General features: G+C 41.2%; 1 protein-coding gene across 2 annotated transcripts in view; it reads left to right on the top strand.

Annotated features, from left to right (window-relative positions):
- Positions 1–26,125, top strand: part of nsmce2 (NSE2 (MMS21) homolog, SMC5-SMC6 complex SUMO ligase) — a 234,009-nt gene extending 207,884 nt beyond the window's left edge. For both annotated transcript variants that reach the window (XM_068032434.1, XM_068032433.1), the window contains 3 exons: positions 22,733–22,833; positions 24,666–24,772; positions 25,878–26,125. In XM_068032434.1, coding sequence (XP_067888535.1) covers positions 22,733–22,833; positions 24,666–24,772; positions 25,878–25,986 — 317 coding nt within the window. In that variant the 3' untranslated portion in view covers positions 25,987–26,125. The remainder of the gene's footprint in view (positions 1–22,732; positions 22,834–24,665; positions 24,773–25,877) is intronic.
- The last annotated feature ends 1,124 nt before the right edge of the window (positions 26,126–27,249 follow it).

The following is a 27,249-nucleotide window of genomic DNA, read 5'->3' as shown; positions in this document are numbered from 1 at the left end:
CTGTGCCCGCTGACTTGCCTTGGCTCCTGGCCAAGCAACACCTTGATTTTATTATTCTGTGTCAGTTGTGGCTCAGTTGGTAGCACTCTCACCTCTGAGTCACAAGGTTCCTGGTTAACTGCAGGGCTTGAGCACAAACATCAAGGCTGACACTCCAATGTAATACTGAGGGAGTGCTGCACTGGTGGAGTTGCCATCTTTCAGAGGAGACGTTAAACTGAGGCTCCATCTGCCTCCTCGGGTGGATGTGAAAGATCCCATGGCACTATTTCGAAGAAGAGTATCCTGGCCAATATTTATCCTTCAATCAACTGCACACAAACAGATTATTTAGTTATTATCACATTGCCGTTTGTAGGAATTTGCCTTGCGCATACTGGCTGCCGCATTTCCTTCATTACAACAGTGACTACACTTCCAAAAGAAAAAGTACTTCATTGGCTTTGAAATGCCTTGAGACATCCGGTGGTCATGAGAGGTGCAAGTCTTTGTTTTTTTTCTTTCTTTTCCTTGTTTTAAATCCCTCCATGATTTTGTTCCTCTCTGTCTTTATAACCACCTCTGGCCCGACAACCCTCCGGGATCTCTGCATTCCTCCAATTGTGACCTATTATGCATTTCTGATCCTAATCACAGCACCATTGGCTACTGTGCCTTCAGTTATCTGAACCCGAGGCACTAGAATTGCCTCGTTTAATCTCTCTGTGCCCCTATCTCTGTCCTCCTTTAAGATGCACCTTAAAACCTAGCTATTTGACCAAGCTTCTGGTCAGCTGTCCTAATATCTCACTATGTAGCCCAGTGTCAAACTTTGTTTGGTAATGCTGTTGAGAAGCATCTTGAGGTGTGTTACTACATTAAAGGTACTATATAAATACAAGTTGTTGTTTAATAACTGATTGAAAATCCTTGTGCATAAATAGAAACAAAATCTCTCACTAGTTGCAAGGTCTGTAATATTTTCTTCCAGTCCTGTACCCTCCTACGTTCCTATCAGAGGCAGCTTGATCTCATTTTCCTTGGGACTACAAAAGCTTAAAGAATTTTAATTGAATTTGTATTTTTCCACATTGAAAATCTGTTGCAAATGCTTTAATTCGACTAGTGGTTATTCCAGAATTGTTTTTCTAACCTTGGGTCTATAAAGTTTGAATGTGACTTTACTGCGATCTCATTGAGTCACACAGCTTCTTGTAGAGTCTGCACGTAGCCCTCTTTATGTTAAGCAGTAACTCGTTGCACTGTAAACATGCCTAGTTCATGTTTGTCACTTTTGGGTGGTCTGGAGTTTGGCTGCATTTCAACATGCACAGGATTACTTCACGCATAGTTTCTTAATTTTTTCCATTCTTTGGGATATGTGAGCCTTCTGCACAAATTAGGCCTATGCTTGATCTGTATGTTCCATTGGGTTAAAGGAATTGAAGTCTTAAGCTAAGTGTTATGCTTATTGATTATTTTCAGTATGTTTGCTATGCTTTGGCCTATTATATGCTTCATGTGTACCTTTTAAATGCAAAGTTGTTCAGATCTGGTAATGTTTATTGCCTTAACTTTTTCTTAAAAACTAGATTTTATTAACAATACATCCGTTTTGCATTACAGAACAGATGTCAGGTCTTCTCTGTGGGTGGTCCAAACAACAGCATATATGCTGTGTTTTCCCACATCAACCACAACACACTCTAATCCAATTTGCTGATGTGGATCCTAATCTCTGGTATTTAATTGTATTTCCTATGCTGCAAAGAGCCTGACATAGTAAATGCTCTGTAATTGTCAGTGTTTGGGGAAGTAGGTGGTGGGGATAAGTCTGACTGTGTATTCACTATATTGGAATGTTTCAGCCAGGACTTTACTGAACCCTTATTCCAAACTTCAAAGTTTTGGATTTTATTTATGCTTCGAGAAAACAGAGTTGAAACTGAGAGAAAAAGTTTGGTCTGATGCAGAAACGTCTTCAAATATTTCAGTATTAAATCCACACAAAATGATTACATTTCTGAGGTACAGATCTAAAGGTTTACATCTCAACCCCCTAAATGTGGTTTGTTTTACGTACTAACTTCAAAAACAAAATGCAGGCAGCTTGATCTTTCATTTTAATAGCCGGAGCAGAAGATTTTACTGCCCTATCGGAATCCCTACACACAGTAGTGAACTATAGCAAAAAACTTAACAGTCATCATCAGCTGACTCTTAACCAATTTCAGTTATCTGCAATGTTTTAGAATTTATTATTCATTTTGATCGTTCTACAGGTGTTCATTCCCATGTTTTGTAATTCTACCATGCCTTAAAAATGTGGTGGAATGCTGCTGCACAACGTGGAGTAGATAGCCTCCCACGTGAAGTTTAAATCATCCAAATCATTGCAGTTGAATTAGTACCTTAGATGTGAATGGTTATTCATGAGAATATTCCTAGAATTAAGTATAGTGTTTGGCATGGGTGAGTAATGTTTAATATTTACAGCTATTCTTTTGTCTAATGGTACACAAAAATCAAAGAATGGTATAAGCCTTTCAGAAGTCTTCAATAAAACCTTGTTAGTGTCATCATTTAAACTTAGCCCTGTGGCAGGAAGAGAACATTGCATTCAGTTTCTAACCATGCCTGTTTAATAACATTTATTTTCCAAATGTTCACCCAACTTTTCCTCTATTTGGTTTGTTTTATTTAAGCTATCATTTTTATTACCTTTTCCTCTTTTGTTTCTTTTCAAATTCAACTGCAGAATTATTTTCCAAGTAACTAGTCATTACTATGTCATACGCACATATGAACTAGGAGCAGGAGTAGGTGACTTGGCCCCTCGAGCCTGCTCTGCCATTCAATAAGATCGTAACCTCAACTCCACATTCCCGCCTACCCCCAATAACCTTTGACCCCCTTGCTTATCAAGAACCTATCTATCTCTGCCTTAAAAATGTTCAAAGACTCTGCTTCCACTGTCTTTTCAGGAAGAGAGTTCCAAAGACTCACGACCCTCTGAGAGAAAAAAATTTCTGTTCATCTCTGTCTTAATTGGGCAACCCCTTATTTTCAAACCGTGATCCCTAGTTCTAGATTCTCCCACAAGAGAAAACAACTTTTTCACATCCTCAGGATCTTAGATGTTTCAATCAAGTCGCCTCTTACTCTTCGAAACTCCAGTGGATACAAACCTAGTCTCTCCAACCTTTCCTCACAAGACAACCCACGCATTGCAGGTATTAGTCTAGTAAACCTTCTCTAAACTGCTTCCAATACATTTACATCCTTATACTATAGTATAGACCAATACTATACACAGTACTCCAGAGATGGTCACACCATTTCCCTGTATAACTGAAACATAACCTCCCTACTTTTGTATTCAATTCCCCTCGCAATAAATGATAACATTCTATTAGCTTTCCTAATTATTTGCTGTACTTGCATACTAACCTTTTGCGATTCATGCACTCGGACACCCAGATCTCGCTACATCTCAGAGCTCTGCAATCTCTCACCATTTAGATAATATGCTTTTTTATTCTTCCTGCAAAATGGACAATTTCACATTTTCCCACATTATACTCCATTTGCCAGATCTTTGCCTACTTACTTAACCTATCTATATCCCTTTGTAGTCTCCTTATATCCTCTTCACAACTTACTTTCCGAACTATCTTTGTATCATCAGATTTAGCAACCATACCTTCGGTCTCTTCATCCAAGTCATTTATATAAATTGTAAAAAGTTGAGGCCCCAGCATTGATTCCTGTGGCACACCACTCGTTGCATCTTGCCAACCAGAAAATGATCCATTTATGCCTACTGTCTGTTTCCTGTTAGCTAGCCAATCTTCTATCCATGCCAAAATTATACCCTCTACACCATGAGCTATTATTTTCTGCAATAACCCTTGATGTGGCACCTTATCAAATGCCTTCTGGAAATCTAAGTACAGTACATTCACCAATTCCCCTTTATCCTCAGCACATGTTACTTCTTCAAAGAACTCCAATAAATTGGTTAAACATGATTTCCCTTTCACAAAACCATGTTGACTCTGCCTGATTACCTTGAATTTTTCTAAATGCCCTGCTATCACATCTTTAATAGCTTCCAACATTTTCCCTAAGACAGATGTTAAGCTAACTGCCTGTAGTTTCCTCCCTTTTTGAATAAAGGAGCTCCATTGGGAATTTTGGAAAATCAAAACCAATGCATCAACTATCTTACTAGCCACTTCTTTTAAGACCCTAGAATGAAGTCCATCAGGACCCAGGGACTTGACAGCCCGCAGCTCCAACGATTTGCTCAGTACCACCTCCCTGGTGATTTGTAATTTTCTTAAGTTCCTCCCTCCTTTCCATTTCCTGATTTACAGCTATTTCTGGGATGTTACTTGTATTCTCTGTGGTGAAGACCGATATAAAATACCTGTTAAATTCATCTGCCATCTCCTTATTAATTCCCCAGACTCACTTTCTATAGGGCCAACACTCACTTTATTAACTCTTTTCTTTTTTAAATATCTATAGAAACTCTTACTATCTGTCTTTATATTTCTCGCCAGCTTTCTCTCATACTCTAATTTTTCCCTCCTTATTAATCTTTTAGTTCTTTTCTGCTTTTTATATTCTGTAATCTTCTGACCTGCCACTCATGTTTGCACAATTATATGCTTTTTCTTTAAGTTTGATACTATCTGTAACTTTTTAGTTAACCACGGATACTGGGTCCTCCCCTTGGAATTTTTCTTTCTCCTTGGAATGTATCTATTCTGTGCATTCTGAAATGTCCCCTTAAATGTCTGCCACTGCATCTCTATTGACTTATCCCTTAACCTGTTTTGCCAGCTCACTTTTGCTAGCTCTGCTTTCATGCCCACATAATTGCCCTTATTTAAGTTTAAAATACTAGTCGTAGACCTGCTCTTCTCTCCCTCAAACTGAATGTAAAATTCAATCATATGCTTGCTGCTGCCAAGGGGCACCTTCACTATGAGGTCATTAATTAATCCTAACTCGTTTCACAATATCAGGTCTCGTATAGCCTCTCTCTGGTTGTCTCCAGAATGTGCTATTCAAAGAAACTATACCAGAAACATTCTATGAACTCCTCATCTCGGCTACCTTTGCCCATCTGATTTTTCCAATCTGTATGTAGATTAATATCCCCCAGGATTATCGCTGTACCTTTCTGACAAGCACCCATTATTTCTTTCTCTATACCCTGTCCTACTGTGTGGCTACCGTTAGGTGGTCTGTAAACCACTCTTGTGAGTGACTTCTTGCCAGTGTAGGAGACAGCACTCCCCCGCCCCACCCCCCCCCCACCCCCCCGACGAGAGCTTTGGAATCCACAAACACAGGACTTTGTTAAAATCACAAGTCACATGACTAACTTGCTGGCCCAAGTCTGGTTTTAAACTGCTCACAGGACAGCTTGGGTCAGACTGCAGATTGCAACTGAACTTGGAAGAAGAGAGCCTCTCTCTCTCTCACTCACTAATCTTGGATCCACTGAGGTCACTTAAACCTCAAGAGAGAAGACTCCTACATTGAAACAAGTTTTAAAGCACGCACTGGGCCCCAACGAAACAGCAAGACTTAATGGCAACCAAAGACTCTACATCGAACTCAAAGGGACCGTAAATAGAAACCCAGCTTTTGCCCCGCAAACTGTTCCCCTTTATTCTTTCTACTTTTTCTGTCTCTGTCTGCATGTGTGTTAATCATATGCATGCTAGCGTGGTCATGTCGCATATTCGTAGTCGCTAACCAAATTAGTGTTTAATAAACTTCCAGCTTTCTTGTTTAAATCTAAGAAAACCTGTCTGATTTGATCTCTTTGCCTTGCAATTGGAAAGCAGTGAACAAGGATTCACTGAGGGGGAGCCAAAAACACAGTGTTTTTAAAACTAAATCCTGTTACGGTTAAACCAGACAAAGGCTGAGAGGGAATACCTAGACCCCTTTCTCGTAACAGAAATTTGGGGGCTAGCATCTGGGGTTTGACCCACAGACAAATGAGAAATTGGAAGTGAGAAGCCAAATTGATCCCAATCAAAAAGAGAAAAGATTTCAATACAGGTTTTCTTGTGGTTGTGTGTGCTAGAATACGAACGTGTCTGTGACTGAAGCCAGTAGCTCCACAAGCCAGGGTAAAGTAACTTGGGATAATTTAAAAGCACTGTCTATGGAAGAGTTGAGAAAAATGGCCGAGCAGTGTGGGATCACTGTCTGTGCCAAGGCTAGAAAGTCTGAACTCCTAAGACTAATGGCCGACCGTTTTTCCCTTGAATCTGAAGGAGCAGAAACAGGGTTAGAAATAGACTCCGACAGGGTATTGCTAGCAAAGATACAATTGGAACAGAGGAAACTTGAATTTGGGGAAAGAGAGAGAGAAAGAACCTTCCAGAGGAACATGAAGAAAAAGAGAGAGGAGAAGGAAAGAGGGAGACAGGAGAGAGAAAGAGAAAGAACCTTCCAGAAGGAATGCGAAGAGAGAGAGCTGAGGTGACTTGAGTGGACCAGGGGGTGAGGGGGTGACAGATTAACCCCAGTGAAAGCATGGCCAATATGGAGGAGCGTAATTCAGGGCTGGGTACAGAATTGTTAAAACTTTCCCAATTGATCCCAAAATTCAGTGAGGGAGATACGAAAGCACTTTTTGTGTCTTTTGAAAAACTGGCTCAGCAGTTAAAGTGGCCAGCTGAGGCTTTGACTCTCCTGCTACAAAGCAAGCTAACTGGAAAAGCCCATGAGGTTTATTCCATGTTCCCAGATGAGAGTTCATCCAATTATGAACTGACAAAAAATGCTATCCTCAGGTCTTATGAGTTAGTACCAGAAGCCTGTCGCCAAAAGTTTAGAACCCTCAAGAAGCAAGCTGATCAAACTTACCTGGAGTTTGAGAGAAATAAGCAGCTGGCTTTTGACCAGTGGCTGAGGGTTCTTAAAGTATTGCTCAGCTATGAAAATCTCAGAGGTAATTTTGCTAGAGGAATTAAAAACTCTCTCCCACTCTCCATAAAGACACATGTAGAGGAACAGAAGGGTCATAGAGCCCAGCAAGCCGCAGTGATGGCCGATGAGTTTGCTCTCATTTATTAGTTGGTTCCCCAGGGCAAACCTTTCCTAGTCACCCCCACAAATCTGAAAAGGACAAAGGGTGAGAAGGTGATAGAAGCCCAAGCAGTCCTGCAAGGGAAAGAAAAGCAGGAGACACAAGGGGCCCTCCTACAACCAAAAAGGAAGGTGCTGTAAGTAGGAGTGAGACCCAGAGACCTGTGTGCTACCATTGCAATAAAGCAGAGCATCTGAGAGCTGACTGCTGGAAACTAAAGGGAAAACCTGTAGGGTTAATCAGGGCACACCTGCTCAGTGAAGGAGAAAGGACCCTGATGGAAGGCACAGCAGAACAAGCTGTGGCTTTAACTACAGTAAGAGTCAGACCTAGGAATCCTACCACTGCAAGTGCAGGAAAATTTAATAGGATTCCTGAAGGTTATCAGGGTTTCTTGTCTGAAGGGAGAGTAACCCCATACCCCTCGAGTGAGGCAAGCAAGCCCATAGTAATCCTCAGGGACACGGGGCCACTAGATCCCTTGTACTGGGAAAAGGTCCGACCTTTTCCCCCAGAGAGTGCAGTAAACAATAGAATGGTGGCGAATGGTATTGGAGGGCAGTGAATGCCTGTACCTTTACATTGGGTGCACTTGAAGCGTGACCGAAGTTTGGGACCGGTGACTGTAGGGATTGCCTGTGGATGGGGTTGACCTGCTCCTAAGTAATGATCTGGGGGGGACAAAGGTGGTAGATTCCCCAGTAATGAAAGAGAGACAGGGCAGTGGCAGGAGACGGTTCCCTGCAGTTTCCCTGAATGTATAGTGAATCAGGCTATGATCAAACCAGCTCCCCCAGAAGAAACTGAAGTGGCACTGTGGGCAGATGACCATGAGGTCTGTCTGACCGAGACTTTCTTTGGAAAGTTAGAAGACCTAGGGAATGAGCTAAATGGATCTTCCCTAGCTGAGGCTCAGCGAGCTGACCCAGTACTGAGAGAGCGCAGGCTGCCCAGCCTGAAATTGAAGCAGAGGGAGTCCCCGATTGCTACTATTTAGAGAATGAGGTACAGATGAGGAAGTGGAGTTCTTCTCACAGACCTGAGAGCAAGGGGTGGACAGTGGTTCACCAGTTAGTGGTGCCGCAGAGGTTTCAGGGAGAAATATTAAGAATGGCCCATGAGATTACACATGTCGGTATGCGAAAAACCAAAGCCTGCATAAGACAGCAGTTTGACTGGCCAAAACTCCACCAAGATGTGGTGGAATACTGTAGGGGTTGCCACACGTGCCAGGTTGAGGGGAAAGCCCAACCTACAGTGAAATCTGCATCTCAAGTTCTGTATCGATGTTTGGAGGACCCTCCAGCAGAGGGCTGCTGAACTGTAAGGGACTCCTGCCAAGAACAAAAGGGGACAGGCAGGCACAAGGCTGGCAACAGGTTAGGAAAGAAAGGGGAGAAAGGGACCAAGAAGGCAGGTTAATGGGAGTCTGGGAGGAATCCCGGATGAAAACCCCTACTGTCCGGTCAGCCAACCCTGAAATCTTTGAAAAGTTAGACCCCACATCCTCCTATGTAAATGCAGGCACCAGAAGCACCCCACCAGAATTGCTCACAGCATTTACAGGAACCTGCAGAGACAAGGAAAGTCCTCAAGAGGGCAGAGAAACCGTGAGGGTGATGCCTCACCTGGTCTAAGTGCCACAGGGGACTGCAATAGAATCTGGACAAATACCTGAAAGCAGGAGTGTTCCAGGGGACAAAGGGAAGATTAGCAAAGAATTCTCTCCCCTCCCCCCCCCCCCCTCCCCCACCCCCAGTCAGGAGAAAAGCAAACCAACTATCACCTAAGGTGAAAAACCCTTGCATGACTCATCAAAGCACTGAAAGAGAGTTCAGAGTGGTTCCACCCACTGCCCATGTGCAGAACTCCAACCTAGGGCTACTTAAATCTAATGCTCCCCCTGCAGACCTCAACAGGAACAAAGACACGCTAGGCAGTCCTGGAAATGTGCAAACTGAAAAACTTCTCCAAAAAAAACACATGTTTATTGGGATGCCAAAAAGGGCAGTTTAAAGCAGCACAGCTACCAAGAAAAGACAGGCTGTAACAATTTTTAGGATTTCTGAATGATTGAGAGAGATGCATGTGTGTTTTCCTGTACCTACTCTTCTCTTTAGTCCCTTTTAATGAAATGCTCTTTTAAAAAATCGCATTTAATTCCACTGGGTGTGGAGGTGTCATGAAGAACCCCACCTGCCAAGAATGAGGCATATTAATTTCCTTATATGAACATTATTTTTAAACTGTTTCTGGAGTGGAGAGATGACTTGTTTAAAGAGATCAGCAGTGGCTGGCAAAAAATTTGCATTCTTAGATACAGTCGCCTAGGAAATGACAATGGGAACGCCTCAGTAATTCAATTAACAGAGATTGGTCTGTGCAATGGTAATCCACATCTTGTCGGTGTAAGAGGCAGCACTACACTGCCCGCCCCCCCCCCCCCCCCCCCACCCAAACAAGAGCTTTGGAATCCACAAACGCAAGAGTTTGTTTTTAAAAAGCAAGTCACATGACTAACCTACCCAGGTCTGATTTTGAACTGCTCACAGGACAGCTTGGGTCAGACTGCAGATTGCAACTGAACTTGGAAGAAGCGACACTCTCGCTCTCTCTCAAGGTTACAAAATATGGATGGTACCACTGACAAGGCATGTCATTTAACTTTACAAACTTTCTATCTCCACTATGCTTTTGAAGGAAGGACTACTTGGATGGCGAGGCTCCATTTGGGCCATTCTTCTAAATATCTTTAGAACATGGGACGTAACGTGAGAAGCATTCCCAAAGGGGAATGAAAAGGCATCCAAACAGCGGCATCTTCTATAGAGAATAATTCAACACGGATTGATATAATGCAACTTCTGACCATTGATTACAGTTCAGCATTGGCTGAGTCTAAACCTGCTGTCCTCTCAGCAAGGTTATGGTGCTGCATATGATGAGACTTGAGAGTCACCTCTCTACTCAAACAACTCTTGACCCCTCTGTGTTTGTGCAGTACTGTCCCATCTGCAACCTCCCTTTGCACTCCAAAGCCCTTGAATATGTGTTTGCCTCCCAAATCTATGCCCAACTATCTTATAATTCCCAGTTTGAATCTCTCCAATCAGTTTCCACACCTCTCATAATGCAGAAATGGCTCTAAACAGTCATAAATGTCAATCTCTCTGTGATCATGGTGCATTTATTCTTGCTTGACACCTAGCAGCTTTCCTCTGTTGTCCAGCTTGGTCAGGCTGCTCTCACTTCATTCTACTCTTACCTGTCTGATCATAGTCTCTGGCAGTGGCTTTTCTTACCATGCAGCACTGTCATCTTGAAAATCTCACACGGTTCTAACCCTGGGCACCTCCTGTTCCTGATCTATATGCTACCCCCTGAAGGCATCAGAAGACATGTGGTCAGCTTCCACATGTACACTGATGATACCCAGATTTATCTCCCCACCACCTCTCTCAGCCCCTCCATTGTCTTTGCTGTCAGACTGGTTTTCCACTATCAATTCTTGGATGAGCTGCAATTTCCTCTGGCCACATTTTGAAAAACCAATGCCGCAAGCTCTGTACACTTACCATTGTCTCCATTCCCCTCGCCATTGTCTTGGGCTGAACCAGGGTCTTTGTAACCATAACATTCTTTTCTCACCCCATATGCTCTCCATAACCTAACTGTATAATATCACCAGCAACTGCCTCTACTTCAATCACTGCTACCTGCATCCATGTCGAAACTCCAGATTCAACTACTTCAACGCTCTTCTGGCCAGCCTGCCAAACTCCACCCTCTGTAAAGTTCATTTCATCCAAAAGTCTGCTGCCTACATCTCATCCAGCACGAAGCCCCACTTTCCCATTATTTCTGCCCTCACTGACTTACATTCTCTCCCAGTCCCCCAAAGACTCCAATTTCAAATTCTTATGTTCGTGTGTAAATCCCTCCATGGGCTCACTCCTCTCCACCTCTAACCTCTTCCAGAACTATAACCTCCTCCTCCGAACTCTCCGTTCCTCTGAATCTGGCTTTTGTGCATCCCCCTCATTTGCCCCACCATTGCCAATTGTGCCTTTAACAGCCCAGGTCCATGCTCTGGAATTCCCTTCCTAAAGCCATCCGTCTCTCCATCTCCTCTTGTAAGACCCTCCTTAAAGCAAAGCTTTTGGTAACCCCTCTTGATAGCTCCATCGGTTTAGCTGCCATTTTTTTCTAATGCCTCTGTGAAGCACCTTCTACATCAGAGGTGCTATATAAATGCAGGTTACTGCTTTTTTGTGTGTATTCAGTTCTGACTTCTTGCTGTTTTACTTTGACCCAATTAATAAAGTATGGCAGAGAAAATGTGCCATGAAGTAAGTATGATACTGCAGGAAATATGCACTATACACACATCTTTTCATGCATTATAGATACAGCTATATAGATACATATTGTAGTGTGTAGCTCCATAATGAATGGGTAGCTGCTGTAAGGAATTCATCTGATCTCTGAAGTATGGTAAAAAGGGTCAGTCTATCAAGTACCAAAATGCTGATTTTTATTGAAAATTTTTGAATTGTCCATGTTGGTCATTTTGTGTATTGCATATGAACCAGAAAGTTGTCCATGCAGAGGCTTTTCTTGTAGAACTGAGTTCTACTTATGTATTTGTCATTAACATTCTATTTTCTTTAGAACTGTGTGTGCAATTTATTGAATTGTATTTGCTTTGCACTGACTTTATCCCATCTTGGTCACTAATGTCCTTTAGGGAAGAAAATCTGCCTTCGGTGGCCTCCATGTGACTCTAGCTCCACATCAATGTGGTTGACTCTGAACTGCCCTCTGAAATTGCCTAGAAGCCACTCAGTTGTAAAGGACAATTGGGGATCGACAACAAATGCTGGCCTTGCCAGCAACACCCACATCCCGTAAAAGAATTTTTAAAAAGCTTCATAAAATGCGCACACAATGCAATGAGATTCAATTTGCATTGGGAAACAGGAAAATATATGGGCTGGCATTTAGTTCAGATCTGTAATGTGCACTTATTTTAAGCATGCCCAGTTTTGAGCTTTTTTTGGGTCACTTGTTAGTACTTTCATGCAATTCCTAAAGCTTGTCAACTCAGTGAAAAAGCATCCTGACATTTTGTTTAACCAGTTTCAAAACCTAAGCAGGTAAGACAAAATTCAGAGAATTCACTTCAATAAAATGTATTCGTGAAGTTGAAAATAGCATAGATGCATGTATGGGGCAACTAGCTGAGTATATGAGGGAAAAAGGAATAGATGGATAGACTAAGATGAAGTGAATAGAGTGGGAGGCGGCTCATGTTGAACATAAACAGCATGACACGTCTCTGTGCTGTAAATTCTATATAATTGTATGTAATTTGCAGTAAATAAGGAATATAAGTAGTATCACCATTATGCTAGCCATGGTTTAAAGTTTGTTTGCATTACATTTAGGTAAATAAGGAAGGTAGATTTTTTCCAAAAAGGAATCTGAGGGCTGGTAATATTTTTAAAGTAGAAATCCTATCAGGAGTCCTTGAAAAAAAAACCCTTATAAAGAGCAGTTAACTTCAATTATTCCCCATTTATTTCTTCTGAATGTTAAAAGTATTGTTGTTCTCTTGTTAATTATTTTTAAATGTACAAATTATATTGATTATTCTCTCACAATCCTGCCCCCCCCCCCCCAAACCCCAACTATGATGCCATTAGTTCTCTATGTTTAAACAGAAGTGATGTTGCAAAGATGTTAAAGTTAATTCTAATTATTTACAACTGTTTTTAAAAAGCATACCACTGATACTTATTCCTTAAGTGTTAACTGTATATGTTGATACCGAAAAATGACCTAAGTTGAATGTTACTTTCTGTGTTGTATACATGACACAGTTTCTGGAGAATATTGATTTTTTTTTTCAACGTTGCCTTGTAAATGGATTATCCTGTGTGGATCTGTAAAATGGTGGCAGTTTTGAGATTTGTGATCTCTTTGGTATCTGCACATTGTTCTGCAGGTTTTTTTCCAGAACTCAATGAGTGAGTAATCCAACTAATTTGAATATCTAGCACAGGTCCAGCAAATCTCCGAATTATCGTAAGAGCCGAGGATATAGAGTTCATCATCCCTTAATATGAACAGAGTAATGCAAATAATGAAAGTCATCTGATCTAACCACTTTTCCTCATTTGATGTCAGTGACCGTATTCATGTATTTATTTCAACAGAAGATTAATGGCTGTCAGATCATGCAAATGTAAGTTTGCAGACTGAGCAAAATTAGAAAATTCATTATTGCTATTCTGATCCATCAAGGGAATTTTAGAAAGGAATGATTGTTACTGATAAATTTGAGTAACAATTTTAATCACCCATTGAGAAGAATCAATTTGATCAAATATGCTTGCTTGGATTTGGAAGAAACAATGGGATAATACTAGGATGCTGCTTTAGGGCATATTACAATAGCATTAGTAGAAAGAAGGTAGGAGTAACGTCATGCCCAGGCTGTTCTCACGTTCCGAACAACCAGCTCAGAGCAGCATTGGAGGTTCATTGACTTTAGATAGTATGTGAAGCAGAAAGGTCATAAGGGTCAGAAGGAAATTAAATGATTCATATTCTCAGTTTGTGGGGCAGGGGAGGAAGTGAGAAAGGTGAGTTTAATATCTCATCAGATGCAGAAATAACTATCAATTGGGATCTAAGTCAGATATTATACAATATTGTGAATGGGATCAGGGAGAGGGTCTAGGTGCAGGCAAAATTTGGTATCGCTTGTGGAAAGTCCAGGACCAGTGGAAAATAGCAACTTAGTGTTCTTGCTGGAGATTAAAGTACTCTGGAAACAGCTACAAGCATTGATTTTTCTAACCACTAGAAAACCTGTAGGTAGAAAATACTTTCAAACTTTATAAGGAGAAACAAGCAATCTTCTGGGAATAGGCCAACATTTCACATGATGTGAGGTCTGAAGAGATGACCTTTGTAAGCTTTCAAAATGTATTTTTTGTATGTTTCCTATTTTGAACATGCACAGACTCATTTTGGTAGCTACCACAGCAGACTAACACTCGGTACTGGTTCATTTCCGGAGTGGGATGCAGTAACATATTGTCTGCCTACTGTTAGTCTGCAAAGCGGCTGTTGAGAATATGAGTCATTCTTTAATTGAGTTTCAGATAGCATTGCAGTAGTCAAATGTTCTCAAAAGATATGCAAGAAAACTATCTACAGACTTGACCTTCAGAGGAAGTATTTGCATCTATTTTGAAATACAGTGAAGCACACAATCTATTTAACACCTGTGTATTTTTGTTAAGGGTGCTATATAAATGCAAATTGTTACTGTTCAGATTGAGGTACAAGATCTATGTCACTATTTGAAGAGCAGGAAATTTTTCCCAAAGTCCTTATTAATATTCATCCTTCAACCACCATCACCAAAACTAATTAGACCTTTAATTATGACAGAAGCAAAATATTGCAGATGCTGGAAATCTTGAAATAAAAACGGAAAATGATGGAAATACTCAGCGGCTCTGGCAGCATCTGCAGAGAGAGAAACAGAGTTTACAAACGTTAACTCTTTTTCTCACCACAGATACTGCCAGACCTGCCGAGTATTTCCAGCATTTTCTGTTTTTATTATAGCTCTTTAATGATCTCATTTGCTGATTGTAGATTCTTGCTTTCTGCAAATTGGATGCCATGTTTGCCTACAGTGACTCTACTTGAAAAATAATTAATAGGCTGTGAAATGATTTGGGGCACACTATAAATGAAGCTTGCTTTCTTAAAATTAAACTGCATTTTAAATATGATACAAATACACAAAAATTATTGACATTGAAACATTGTTAAACTGAACAAATGTAGAAAAAGATTCCAAGGTGTTTCACAGAAGTGTATTCAGACAAAAATCAATGCTGAGCCAAAGAAGGAGAATATTTGGAGGAATAGCAAAGTTTTATCATAGAGGTGGTTTTTAAAGAGGGTCTTAAACCAGAAGAGGAAGTTGAAGGGATTTAGCAGGAAATTCAAGGGCTTGGGGCCTAGATGGCTGAAGTCACAGCCACCTATGGTGGGGTGAAATAAGTGGCAAAAGCACAGAGGCCAGACTAAGCAGATAGAATTGAATGTCTCAGTTTAATGCCTCATTTAAAAGACAGCAAATCTTTCAGTAGTGTACTGAAATGTCAGTTTAGATTATATGCCCAAATTCTGGAGCAGGGTTTGAACCCATTAACAACTGATGCAGTCAGGAATGTTACCAACTGAGCCAAGTTCACAGTTAAATGATAACCAATTTGGCTTCTTTTAAAGTTCTATGCAAAATTGTGTACATTTCAATTAGTTGAATTATTTTGCTAAATGCACATGATAAAATATGTTTGGAATGGAAGATCTTAGCTCGACTGAAGTTAGGATTTCTGTGGTGTAAGTTCTGATTTTTAACTCAAATGCTCCGATCTCATTCAGCTTATTCTGATCGGTGCATATTCTAGCATGACTCCTATTGTCCAACACCGAAAGACAGAAACTGCGTCCTGGATTTTCCCATAGGTTTCGGAACCCCGACGTCAGGACCGAATGGGATTCCCGAGCCCTCACTTGCCAGCAGTGTTCCCGGAGGCGGCCTCCGTGTTTACCATTGTGTTAAGCACGGTGGAGGCGGGCTCCCGATGGGCCGGCAGCTCTGGAGCTTTAGCAGCCCCACCGGGAGAGGTTGGCGGGTCGGGGGCACCCTCGGAGGGATAGATATTAAATTGCTTAGGGCGAAGCTGACAGCCACCTTGGGGCGGAGGGGAAACCCCTCAGGCGGAATTGTTTGGGCCACGGCTGAGACCTTTCCTTTCATGCGGCCCCATCATTAGGGCATGGAAGCTCCAGCTCCGATGGCCACCCAGCCTGCTGCAGAGAGGCTGCCTCCATTGAGCTGGCTGCCTCCACCTGCAGCTGAGTGGGGGGGGGGGCTCTGCCACTGGCAAAATGCCAGCGAGGCTGCAAAATTGTTTCTGCGGTTTCCCATGCAGTGCCATCTGTCCCTATATTAAGTGGCCATGGGAGCAAAGAAAAAGTGCAACATAATCAAAGTTTTACAACAAGGTAGTTACAGCTAACATGGCTTATTAAAACAAATATCAGTTTAATATGACAGTGGCTGTGATAGGCTGCGAATGTCATTCCCACTAATCATCTATGGATCACAGAAATCCATGATCAGTACAAATGAAATGTTTTGAATAACTATTTTTTTGTCATTGAGTCCAGGTGCTGTTAACAGCTAACAATATGAAAGCAAAAAAAAATGTGAACTGGCAGTGAATAGCATTTGTGTCACAACATTCCTTTGTAGTGACAATCAATCTGCTACTTTGAAGTTTTGTGGAGTTGCCAAATGGGCAGAGAGACAGGTCCAGGCACATTCATACATTGAAAGTGGCCTTCAGTGAGTATCAAGTAACACATATCCTGCAAAAGCATACCTCGCTCAAGGCTGGGTGTGGTGCTTGGCCAGCTGGGGATTTTCTGTAGCAATAGTAAATGTCTTAAATTCTCTGCTTAAACAATTAATTATCTGATGTAAATGGGAAAGATTTCAGTACCTACAGAAACTAATTTTAAAATCTCAATTATTTTGCAGCATTTAACGAATGAGAATGACTAGGTCATGATGACATTTTCTGTGTATTTAAGACTTGATGTTATCGTGTGATGAACTAGTTCTGGGCCTAATTTCCCAAAGGAATCTTGCTAAATATTTTGGTGTAGTTTGTGTGCGTGTTTCCTATACAGTGGTAATGCAGACCTACTTTAGGGTGACATGGTACATTTGTATTTATTTTATTTATCTTTGTTGTAAAACTTAGCAAAATATAATTTACAAAGTTGAGCACAAATAAATGCAACAAGGAAGGTTAGGTATTTGGATAGTTTTGCTTTCCATTTCCTGCCTTAAACCTACTAAAAACTATGAAAATATGTTGTCAACTGAGCTCTAAAGCTTTATCTTCGAGTTGGTGCCCAACTCGTCAGTGGCCAGTTACAAAACTCAAATTGTCTGTTTGGTGGGCAACAGTAAAAGAACAAGTTGTATAAGGAGCCCCACAACACTGTGACAGAGACTAAGGCATGGATTGACACCTGTAGTTAACTCACATGAATTTTCTGATCTTGCCAAACTATCAGAAGCACTGAGTGGAAGCAAGGCATTTTCACACATGGAGAGAAAATTGTAGGGCTGCACCATTGCTGTAGCACACATCATAGTGACTAGTTGGCAATAGCCTGGGTGCAGATTGCTGAGGAGGTTGTATGTGGAAAACTTCAGAAAAGTAAGAGAAGGGAGAATATAATAAAATAGTTTATTTATTGTGGGCTATGCAATACAAGTTTAATGCAAAATTGTATTAATATTAACTAGCCCTTTATGCTCATTATTTTGGCAGGGAGCATTTTCATCTGAGGCATATTATTGGAGCTAATTTTTAAAAAATTGTCTCAGCCTCACATGGAATGTCACATTTCTCTGAATCAAGGACTCCATTATATCTGTACAAAACTCGTAAAAGGAAGTTGATCTGTTATGGCATTATTAGGATCAGTAACATAAAATGGAAGTTGGGCAACAGGGAGTGGAGAATGGGGAAGAGCAGTTTAGAAAAAATAAATAAAAGATACTAAGTAAAAAGAATTTGGGAGAAAAGAGGTGGTGCGAAACAGCCTTTTAAAAAAATAAAAATGGGGTACAGGCATTTTTAAAGAATCTTGCAGGGTGCCATTTTGTTTTTGAAAAAGCACCAAGAAAAAAGAAAAAGCATTGCAGAACGTGGCTTGAAAAAAATAGACAGCCAGAAAGAAAATCGATATGCACAATGGGTCTGGTGGAAGAAAAACAGTGGCGCCTGAAGGAAAAGACTTTGCATATTGCAGAAGATGCAAATATTTATACTTTTAGATTAGATTAGAGATACAGCACTGAAACAGGCCCTTCGGCCCACCGAGTCTGTGCCGAACATCAACCACCCATTTATACTAATCCTACACTAATCCCATATTCCTACCAAACATCCCCACCTGTCCCTATATTTCCCTACCACCTACCTATACTAGTGACAATTTATAATGGCCAATTTACCTATCAACCTGCAAGTCTTTTGGCTTGTGGGAGGAAACCGGAGCACCCGGAGAAAACCCACGCAGACACAGGGAGAACTTGCAAACTCCACACAGGCAGTACCCGGAATCGAACCCGGGTCCCTGGAGCTGTGAGGCTGCAGTGCTAACGACTGCGCCACTGTGCCGCCCTTCCTGCGCAACAAATGAACTAAATCTCTAAGAGTTCATTATTAAATGTTTACCTCCCAGAATTATTTTTTGGCCATCGAGTCGAGCACCTGTACCAAATTAATGACTTTTCCCCCATCATGTTAGGGGTGCCATGCAGCCAGTGTGCAAATAAAATTAATCTGTTGCTACCAGCCATTTTTCATCCTGTGGCCTTTGTTGGTTCACAGACTTGTTTTCAGTTTTAAGTCACAGTTTTTGTTTGAAGAAAACAAAGGAAATAGAGCAACGTTTGAAGTTGCTGACTTATTTCAGGGTTTAGCTGGACAAAAAGCTGGCCCTTATAGGCATGATTTTCTCTCAGCCATGGATGCAGTCAATCTGAAGCACGAGGAAAATCTATACTCTAATATATTAATAGCAAATCTCACCCAGTATTACTCGTTTTGAACCAGAGAAAATGCTGTGACAATAGTGCTATTATTCCATGTAGGTCTACCATCCAGTTCAGTGATTTACAATGACTGAATAAGTGGAATTCCATTTTTGTTGCATTGTGGAATTTTTACCAATTGTTTGAGGATTAAAGTCCAAGGGTTTGTCCATTTTAATTTTGTAAAAGCCATGTGTAAGTGACCATTTTATATAAAACAGACCACAATTACTCAACAAATAATGATTTAATTAAGTAAAACCTTGTGCAGCTCACAGCAAGGAGTGGACCATGGAGAGGAGGAGGAATTCCCTTAAAGCTTACGTAATGCAAGGAAGCACTTGCAAGAACTGGCTAGATCAAATTTGTGGGTTCTTGTCATTAATTAATTCAATCATACCTGTGGAAGTAGTGAAATAAAATACACCAAAAAAAATGCCATTTTTTTGGAGCAGATTTTTCAGCAATAAATTAATGATTAAATTAACAAAACACCATACAACTTCAAATTAAATAGAATAAGCAAAGCAACTGAAGGAATCAGTGAAAGTTTATGTTTTACTGAACTGAAAAATTAAACACTGTAATTAAGCATTTATATGAATAGGTACCAATATAAGGGGAAAAAAGTCAAAATAGTAAATAGAGGTTCCAATTAAATAACGGTCAAGGGGACCTTCCAGTGGCTGGAGCCACACTTGGCACAAACAAAAATAGTTGTATCTTAGGAGGCTAATCATCACAGTCCCAGGACATGGCCGTGAGGGTTCCTCAGGAAAGGGTCCTAAGTCCGTATCATTTTCAGCTGCTTCATCAGTCACCTTTCCTCCATCATAAGATCAGGATTGGAACTGTTTACTGATGATTCTACAGTGTTCAACTCCCTTCACAATTCCTCCAATGAGCGGCGCAGTGGTTAGCACCGCAGCCTCACAGCTCCAGCGACCCGGGTTCAATTCTGGGTACTGCCTGTGTCTGCGTGGGTTTTTGCCGGGTGCTCCGGTTTCCTCCCACCACCAAAGAATTGCAGGTTGATAGGTAAATTGGCCATTATAAATTGCCCCTAGTATAGGTAGGTGGTAGGGGAATATAGGGACAGGTGGGGATGTGGTAGGAATATGGGATTAGTGTAGGATTAGTATAAATGGGTGGTTGATGGTCGGCACAGACTCGGTGGGCCGAAGGGCCTGTTTCAGTGCTGTATCTCTAAATAAATAAAAATAAAATAAAGCAACCAATACCAGCTCTACATCAGGACTTGAACAATATACTTGGGCTGATGAGCTGCAGGTAATATTTATGCCACATAGGTGCAGGGAATGATAATTTGAACAAGCAAAGGTCCAACTACCTCCCACTGACCTCCCAACACCGTGTGGTTCAACTCAGAAGTCTAATAGAATACCTGCCATTTGTCTGGATAGACGCAGCTGCAACAATGCTTTAGATTGGCTCCATCTGGGGCACAACAGTTTGATTGGGGCTTCTGCAACTGGACTTAGTATCTACCCTTTCACCACTGACACACTGTAACTGGAGTATGTAATAACTACAGCATGCACTGCAGTAACTTGCCAATTTTACTTTGATAGCATCTGCTGAGAAGGACAAAAGCAGCAATATCATAGGAGTGCCATCACTTACAAATTGCATGCCATCCAGTAACAAAGTCACAAATGACATCCTCTGTCCCTGTGACAGTGGTGCATTATCACTGCTCTCTCTTCAACCTTTGTCACAGCCTCCTCCACACCTTTGTTGGGCATCTCAGTGAGACTTCCATTTTTACCCATACAATCTTAGCCACAGCATCACCAGCAGTGTTATCTCCAGAGTGCCCAAGGATCTATCCTTGGTGCTCTACTTCCTAGTCTGCATGCTGTCCTTCACTGACTTCATCCCAGACATGGTGTCACTGTCCCCAGTTATGATAATGGAACCTATCTCTTCCTTCCCCCTCCCCCCACCTCTCTTAATCCTATCACTCCTTCTGTGCTGTCAGACTGCTTGTCCAGACATGAGTGAGCTGCAATTTTCTCCAGCTAAATACTTGGAAAAACTGGAGCCATCTTCAGTTCCTGACACAAACTTAGTACCCTTACCACAGATTCTATCCCCTTTCCAGCCAATGGCTGAAATTTTCAACCCCGAGTGGGGGGGCAAAAAATTGAGTGCAAGGTGGGGGTGCCGTTCCTGACCCCTTCCCGTCTCTGCTGCAAATGTACGCTGGGCGGTGGTGAGAAATGGCCCGCCAACCAAGGCCCTTAAGTGACCAATTAACTGCCACTTAAGGGCCTCCTCCCACCGCTGCTGGTATTTTACCCCTGGTGGGTGGGCGGCAAAGGTTCCAAGAACACTGCCAGGTAAAACCTGGCGGCCTTCTTGTGGGGTTCGGGGTGTGTGGTGCCCTCCTGCGCCACACAGAGGGCTGCCCCGAAGCCCCAACGCACAACGCTTCCCACCACCATCTCCCCCCACCACCATCTCCCCCCACCACCATCTCCCCCCACCACCATCTCCCCCCACCACCATCTCCCCCCACCACCATCTCCCCCCACCTTGCCTCGCCGGGGCCCAGCTGATAGACCCCGGCAAGGCCTCAAAAACATACCTTCTTTCCGGGCCCGTCCTTCCTCTTGCTTCCAATGGCAAGGTGTAGTCCCAGCAATGGCCACCGTTCCTGGTGGTGCTGCTGGGACTATGAGCTGCCGACCTGCTGATTGGCCAGCAATCCCATTAGGCGGGACTTCCTGCCTCAAGCAGGTGGAAGTCCCACCCAAGGCCATTTAAAGGCCTGGGGAACAAAAAATCCCGGCGTGATTCCCCAGGCCTGGGGCAGGCAGGCTCGCCACCGACTTTTTAGCCAGTGGTTGGGGCCTCCCACCCAATGTTAAATTCCAGACAAAGTCTCTGATTTTGGCAGCTTCAGAATTCTACTCAACTCTAAGCTTAATTTCTGACTCCATAATTGACCATAATCGTAGAAAGACTGCCTACTTCCACCAAAAGTTATATTACCTCTGTAATATCACCCACTGAGAGGCATAATAAGATGCTGTATAAATGCAAGTTCATTCTTCAGTATATTGTAAAATGTGTATTGATTTTGCAAAAGGTCAGTGATACGTAGCCAAGAGAAAAATCTCAGCGCAGTGGATGGAGAAAAGTAAGAATGCAAGTGGACAAAGTTCCTAAGGTGACTGTCCGGAAGTGGGATGAAAAGTCAGTTCAGGATATTCAGAACTTCTACTTTGTACGTCATCTGGTTCACACCAGCACTTTGTCTTTTTATTTTATTTTTCTATTTTACCTTTATGCCTTTTTGTTTTCTCTTTCCATTCAACTGGTTTTTATTTTCATTTATATGTTTAATTTTCCCCCATTTCTCTGGGTTGTATCGTACGTTTTTTCTGTTTCACGCTTTAATTCTAATATTTTTTTAATTTTATTGTTATGACCCTTCTAATTTACTGAATTTATTTCCTGTTAGTCAAGTACCCTATTGATTATTTATCTGAATGTGATTTTTAGCTGGAAGGGGAGAATGCTTACTGCACCTGCCCCCTTTCTAGGGTCAAAATCCTGCACACTGGAGCTGCATGATAATCCATGCAGTTATTTGAAAATGTTCATATGTTTGGAATTGGTTTCCACCATTATACTTAAATCCTGGATTGAACATTGAATAGATGGGTTAAATAGGCTGCAGTAACTTTTAAATCATTTGACGTAGTGATGTCTATGCATAAATAGATTACTCATACCTACATATTGTGTAATATTGAAACTGATTGTAGCTGTAATATGTTGTTTTAATGTTGGAATTAGAGGACTTCAGTCAGTAAATAAATAATTTAGCTGATCTGCATATAATTGGGAAACGTGGCTTATGCATACTGTTTCTTTTGGATTTCCAGTTGGTGCCGAATCACAAAATGAGAGCACTTCAGCCAATGAGATTGATGAAGACATTGCAGTGACTCAGAGCCAGAGGAATTTCATTTGCCCCATTACACAGGTACAGAACAGCATATTCCAGGAACTAAGTGTTCAAGTACATTTTCCTTTGCAGTTAACTGTCAATGTTAGCTATTGAATGTCTTTTGAGTTATTTCAATACATTTAAATTAACTTAAGGGCTTTGTCTTTAGCTTGAAGTCTTATTGCTGCTAGAAAGTGAGGTCTGAAAATTGAAATGTCAATAGATTGCAATTCTAGAGAAAGATTGTCTTGTGGTCCTGCTCCCAGCCTGTGAACAAGGACAACTGGAAGGATAGGGATATCATTTGAATTTCATTTAGCTTTCCTTGTGAATGAGTGAGATGCCTCTATTTATTGTAACTTCCTAATGTTTTGGTTGATTAGGACCTGGCTTGTCCATGGAATCACAGGAGTGAATCTGACTTGTCTCCCAACACTTTTTTTAAATGTAGCTCAATAAAGTTAATAACTATTGTCAAGAATAGTCCCTTTTTTACTAAACCAAATGAAAAGTTCCCCAGCTTTCTCCTAATTCTACTGTACCCTGATAACATTATGATTTTGCATTCCTTAAATGTGGAAAAGAAAAGAAGCAATGAATATTGGTCCTGGTTTTGTGCTTTTGTTTTAAAGATCATTCCAAACCCACCTTGAATCTGCATTATACTTTTCCATGAGCCCCCTACAGGACACACATTAAAACCTACAACAAAACAACTCTACAATGGCATTTCCACACATTTCAGTCTTTTTTTCAGATTTCCCTTCCCTTTTAAAAGTTGCTGATTGGTATTCCCCATTCACAGAGTAATTGCTCTTGCTTCTCTGATATCACTAATATGTGGTGATGAAAGTAAACTAAAACTGACTTGTAGAAAAAGAGCATCTGACTTTATCTTGGACAGTCAAGTCAGAATTAAACTATGTCAACTCCTTTGTGGGTGGGAGTGGAGGGATGCAGAATTTGCACTTTCAAGGTAATGATAATTCTTACTTATGTTTTAATACAACTAAAATTGCTGTATACTTTTTTTTTTGGATAGCAAGGGACAATTCTCCTCTGCAATCCTGCCCAAAATCGACGGAGAATGTCTTAAAATTTTTGTAGTAAGGCCTGTACCTTTCATTCCCACCACATGTAAATAGGCCTATAGTCCTGGAAGACTTTCCTGCTCTCTGCCACATTGATCACTACTTCCTGAGGCAACTAGGTGGAAGGGGTTGATTGATTCCTGAAGTGGCTTTGAATATGCAAACGGAGCCCAGGGTTTTACCTACTGAAGATCTCATTCTCCACCAAGATCTTTGGGGGTCGGTGGGGGTGTGGGGGGAGCCCTTATTCCAGGCATTGTGGCCCTTCTGTTCCTTTTAAGACTCTTGCTAGATCTTTGGCTGCTGCAGCGATATCCCAGCTTTCACACCATGCATTCCTGGCTGGCACTGACAGGCTTCTCTTGACAACAGGGATCCCACCAGGAGTTTACCTTGCATCATAATGAGCCCCAACCCAGGAAAAAAGGTTGGTGCTAGGGACAGCTGGAGTTTTTGCCCTGTCGAAACTGTGCCCTAAAGAGGAAAATCCAGGTCTACATATCTTCGTGTCTGACTGGGATGAACATATTGACAAATTTGGGGTCAAAAAAGGCTTGAGCCAACCAGCAAATGTGGTTGAGGAGAGAAGGGCAAATAGGTTTTTTGAACTGAAATTGTAACTTTATTCCCTGTCTTTTTAAAAGGTAACTGACGGTACCTATGCTGGTTCCCAGACCAGGTGTCACATGTTATGGAAAATCCTGGTCTGTTTAACCATTCTGTTGTGAAAAAGAAAGGAAGAAGTTGTTAATTTTTGTTTTACTTTTGTGTTTGCAGAGGGAAATGGAATGTCCTGTGAAGAATAAAGTTTGTGGTCACAGCTATGAAGAGGAAGCCATAATAAAAATAATCCAGAACAAACACAAACAGAAGAAGAAAGCCCGGTGAGTTAAAAGCGGAACATGTCCAAACTACATCCTAATAAGTGCTTGGATACCGTAAGTATCATCACATTTCACTAAAGCGCAGTCCAGAGGCTTAAATGATCCCTGCCGTCAGTGCAGTCATTGGTGCATGATGGACTACTCTTTATATCCCTAATATATAATCATTAATCACAACAAATTAGCACTTGCACATAAATTGTTCTCAGAGTTAATCCAACTAGGTCAGAGAGCAGATGTTAGAGCAGCATAGTCAATTTAAACGTGTTGGTAAGGCCATTTTGTTTGCCAGCTAGCAAAGCCGTTTTCCTCAATGTGCTTCTAAAATGTTGTTAGATCGCTTGCTTGCTGCAAAAGAATTGGCTGTCTCCAGGTGTAACACAACACTTCTTTAATGTGCTACAGAAGCCCACGCTCTTGAAATGATCTTGGCAGTTCAAAAGTAACAGCTGAATAAGTCTTTTAAACTGACTGTTATTGACTTGGGCTAGCCTTTTTCCTACCTACCACTGATTGCATGAACATTCCAGCAGTATTATGCTGTAACTGGAAACAGCAAGATGGCTAAGTTCCTTATTCCCATGTAAAGTACATTGGAATGTTCATTACACCCAGAACTGTATGATTTCCAGACTTTTTAACATTTTTAACAGATGGATTGGTCACAGAATTAATGGAATATTACAACACCAGCTTTATCACTAACCTCTTTCATGCAAACTCACTGCTTCCATGCACCCACATTGCTGGTTGTATTTCTATCAGACTTTGTAGTAATGCATTCTGAGTGTTGGTACGTATTATTTTAATGAGCAGTTAAAGATGCTAAGTAATAGGGACTTCTTGAATTAGTGCAACAGTATCACTGTCACAGCTATTAAAAGTAAAAAGTTGTTCTACATACATGATGTCAGAGGCAAGTGGAAAATGTAAAATTAACCATCAGATATGAAGATAATCTTGGACTAAAATTCAGTAAGTGGATTAAGAAATGGCCATCTAACTACTTTAGCACTGTAGATGTTAAAAGCAAAAATATTTTCTCAAGAACAGAAGCTCTACATGTGGTTCCTTTTTTAATCAATGTATTTTGTTTCTGAAATAGGTGCCCAGTTGTTGGATGTGATAATGGAGATATGAACCAATGCGACCTTTCAGCGGACACAACCCTGAGGAGAGCTATTGAAAATCACAAAAAACATCAAACACGATGATTATCTGTCACACATTCAACAGGCAATTGTGCTGAAGGAGAAGCTGTTCGGTCCAAATACTTAGGTTATCTTGTGGGAGGAAAGAGTTCTGTTTAATCACTGATAATTATATAATTTGACTAAAATTTATGTTGAGTTCCATTTGGTTACGTGTTTCCTTAAAGCACATCACACAGATTAAAGGAGAAAATGAAGCTACGAGTACAAACAGAAATCCAGGCCTGCAGCATTTAGAGTGTAGTGTGTTCAAACCTAAATATAGGTTTGTGCGAGTGAAAGCCTAGTTAGGGAAATTGAGCGTAATGTTTTCTAAGGTAGCAGTTCTGTAGAGCAAAGGAATTCTTACTAAAATTTGAAAGGTCTCATTTAATAATTTCTGCATTCTCCCCTATAATATGCATAATGCTTTGATATCAATTTAATGCAACTCAATTCTCCCTAAATATATTGCTATTACCATTTATTAATACTGCTGCTTGGGATTTCCCTTTATGATTATTTTCTATGTTTCTGCATCTAAAATAAAGATTTTTTTTCTTATTGGTTTTCTGATTTTAATTAGGTCCAGTAAATCAGAGACTGCTAACAGAGTGTGTCACAATGTGATGCAAATTAGCAAAAATTGGGAATAATTGGCAGTATAGCACATCACCTTATTAACCAGCCAAAAGGACACGAAGGTGCTATATAGGAAGATTTGCATTGATCCCTTAACTAAAAATTATGTTGAATTGATGGTTCTTTCCTTCAAAAAATGCTGTGGAATCTTCAATGCTCCTCTTAAGCACTGGTACATGCAGGAAAGATTTAACATCATGTTTGAAGAGCAACAACTTTGGCACTCACTGCTGCGTTGAATTGTCAGCCTAGGTTAAGTACTCAAGCCCTGGAGTGAAGCAGGGGCCATCAACCTCCTGAATAAGAATGAGAGTGGTACCAACTGAGCCAGCTGACTCCAATCTAGCAAAATAATATTTTGCGCAGGTAGCTCTTGGTTGTTTTTACTATTGATGCCAGTTGAAAATCCAGCTCGACATGTTTCACTTTGTTTCGGTCCAGTTTTCTCCCTTCTTCTGGGGATGGTAACTTAAAATCAAAATGATACAGCAGAGGGGAGGGCCATTTGGCCCATCTTGCCTGTGCTGACTTTTTGAAAAAAGCATCCAATTAGTCCCAATCCCCTGTCATTTCCCCATGGGCCTGCAAATATTATAGTGTACACCTATTCAGCATGGTAGCAGGTTTTCCAGACCTTGCTCAAAT

Source organism: Heterodontus francisci, chromosome 5, assembly GCF_036365525.1.
Source record: "Heterodontus francisci isolate sHetFra1 chromosome 5, sHetFra1.hap1, whole genome shotgun sequence".
Lineage (NCBI taxonomy): Eukaryota > Metazoa > Chordata > Chondrichthyes > Heterodontiformes > Heterodontidae > Heterodontus > Heterodontus francisci.
The sequence above is the reverse complement of the archived record's forward strand: the minus strand, read 5'-3'. Positions and strand labels throughout refer to the sequence as shown.